Genomic DNA, 3115 nt, shown 5'->3' on the forward strand with positions numbered 1-3115 from the left:
ATGCCCTAAACCAGTAGGACAGACTATCACTTCTTTCAAAACAGAGAGTGTTGTTGAGAAGAAAGAACAGAGGGAGGGAGACAAAAGTTTTTTCCTCCTTCAGCTACCAGCATCTGTAAGAGTTTCCACCCAAACTCACCTCCCGACTACAGCACGGGCATCCGATAAACACACACACGCCGAGTGAAGGAGAGAGAGAGAGAGAGAGAGAGAGAGAGAGAGAGAGAGAGAGAGAGAGAGAGAGAGAGAGAGAGAGAGAGAGAGTCTTGAGCACAGGAGAGGGTCTAGAAGAGACAGTCCAAACTGAGCGCTTCACTTCATTACGCGCAGAGAAACCACAGAGCACAGTCTGCGACAGCACAACGGAGAGCACCGCAAAATCTGTAAACGGACAGGATTTAAGGAATTAAGCCCCACTTTGGAGATCTGATCGCCTCTGGAGAGTATTTTGGTGGATTTTCTGCTTCTGGGGAGCTGCGAGGATGCGCGTATCGGTGCTGCTGCTGCTCTGCGCTCTTTACGCAGGAAACGCGCACAAACTCTCCGCGCTCACGGTGGGTCACAACACCTTACTATCACTCTCAGCTACAGATATGAACTGTCTGTGTGTGTGTGTGTGTGTGTTCTCAAAGAGATGTTTCAGTCCTGCTGTAAAATGGCCAGATGGAAAGTATAGATTCAATGTTTGAAAATGTGTTTACGCTTTGGTTAATGGTTTATTTTTGGTTGCAGTCAGTTTTTGATGCTTATTAGAGACATACTCAGAAAACAGACCTGCACCATGCAGATTAGAGTTATACATAACAAAAGGGCATTGTTATGCTATATAAAACAACTAATCCTAAACTTTAACACAGATATATGATTATTATGCATTAGTATAAATATGCACATTGTTCATTTTAACAATAAAACACTAATAGTGATTTTATCATCACAAAGATTTCTAGACTGCATGTTGGTCAAGTGTATTTGGTGCTTTTTATCTAAATGTGGGCATTTGATATTGATTTATTCAAGATTTAGGTTCAGACTCAGAGCATCTTTGTGCTGCTGGTGCGTTTGTTTTGTAAAGCGAGAAGCTCAGATACAACAGTAATGTGAGATGAGAAGCTAATCATGTCAATCCTATTTGTGCTCTGGAAAGTGTTGAGATGTTTGTGCATCAGAGGAAACCAGAGATCCTCAAGTGCTTCTTCAAAACATCTCACAAACTTGGAGCTACAGGTGCTGCATACCCACCTTCTGCTACCTCTAATGTGTGATAGGCTCTCGGTTTTGGCCACTAAGTGCTGGGAACAGGAGGTTTTCTCTCCTTTCTGCGGCTGCTGGCCTCTGCATGGCCCTCTGCCTGTGTACACAGAGTCGGGACTGCTGATTGCGGGAAGCCGCTCCCCATTAACCGAGTGAAAGAGAGCGAGAGCGGCTCATCCCAGTGGGACATGACCACTGGAGAGAGAGACAAACATTCCACATTTACATTTCCCCCCAGAAACCTTATTACAACACAATATTACAGTACAAATCGCTTCATTAAAGCCCCATTCATACAATTAACTTTCAACATCACTCATCATTTTGTAAAATTTAAGATCAGTCCTTGACTTCATCTAGAGAGACAGTGAGAGAAAGTAGGAGAGAGAGAGAGATATTTACTATTAAAGCTTTTTTATTCACAAACAATTAAGTCAACATACAGAATAGCTTACTGTAGATAAAAAAATACGAATGTAATATAAACGTATATACACAAACATTTAAAACATATATATTTTTCTGGTAACACTTTACAATAGCAGTACATGAATAATGATGTGTTAATATGTAAACTAAACATTACTTTATTATGAATTAATGATCGGTAAATGCATGCGCTAATGAACTTTAACTACAACATGAGTCACACGAGTTCATGTGTGAATAACGGCTAGCTTACTTGTGAGTACGTTGTTAATTATTGTATTAATTACCACATTAGTTCATGCTTAATTTAACCATCATGAACTCATGATATGTAAATGTATATTTATATCATGACTTTACTTGGAGGGGCACATCATCATTAACCTGTTCTTAACTACTCCTGAACTCCTTATGCATGTTCGTCTAGTGCATTGATACTGAATAGAAAAATTTTCTGTCAACATCAGCAGTTTAATCAGTTCATGAGCAGTTAAGGATAAGTTAATAGTGATGTGTCCCTCCAAGTAAAGTCATAATTATACATTAACAGCTCATGAGTTCATGTTGGTCACATTTAGCTTAAACTTAAATATTCAATTCAGTTGAATTCATCTTTATATAGCGCTTGTACATTGTAGATTGTGTCAAAGCAGCTTCAGATAGAAGATGTAAATTGAAACAGTGTCAGTTCAGTTTTGTGTCGAAGTTCAGTTTAGCTCAGTCCAGTGTGGTTTAAATTTCACTGCTGAGAGTCCAAACACTGAAGAGCAAATCCATCGCTGCACAGCTCCTTGGGTCCCACACCATGCAAACCAGTGGTGGGCGAGAAAAACTCAACAGCGGCTAGGAAAAAACATCACCAATTAAATGTTAATCAATACATTAATTAACAACACATACTATCAAGTAATTAAGGTAGCTGCTATTCACACATGTACTTAGTGCATGCATTAATTCATCATTCATTGATAATAATGTATAGTTTATATAGTAACGCATCATTTTTCATGTACTGTTATTGTAAAGTGTTACCTTGTTTCTCTTTAAAACATCACATTAAAGCCATTTTCTTCACCAGGTTTACATAAAATATTTTTAATACCCCTTAAAAAGAAATAAAAAATAATAGTTTACTAATTTTTAATAATTTCAACACCTATAAAGACCCAGTGCCTCCACTAAGGATTGTTTTTTTTATTCTTTCCTTAACCAAACAGTCATTGTAGCTTTTCCAAAAAAGAAATTTATTATCACTATTTCAATTCACGTTTAAAGCACTATATTTTAGTAAAATTATTAAAGGCTCAATAATTTAAGGCTCAATACACAATTCCATTTATTTTGTACCACCAAATATGAAAAACAGTTTCTAAAATACCACAGAAAGGACATTATTTTCCTTATAAAGGATCTGAACATCCTTTAAATCTAT

General features: G+C 37.5%; 1 protein-coding gene across 2 annotated transcripts in view; it reads left to right on the top strand.

Moving 5' to 3' along the window:
• The first annotated feature begins 314 nt into the window (after window positions 1-314).
• Window positions 315-3115, top strand: part of smoc2 (SPARC related modular calcium binding 2) — an 89360-nt gene continuing 86559 nt past the window's right edge. For both annotated transcript variants that reach the window (XM_087279717.1, XM_087279718.1), the window contains exon 1: window positions 315-554. In XM_087279717.1, coding sequence (XP_087135843.1) covers window positions 483-554 — 72 coding nt within the window. In that variant the 5' untranslated portion in view covers window positions 315-482. The remainder of the gene's footprint in view (window positions 555-3115) is intronic.

Source organism: Danio rerio, chromosome 13, assembly GCF_052040795.2.
Source record: "Danio rerio strain M-AB ecotype USA chromosome 13, GRCz13ab, whole genome shotgun sequence".
NCBI lineage: Eukaryota > Metazoa > Chordata > Actinopteri > Cypriniformes > Danionidae > Danio > Danio rerio.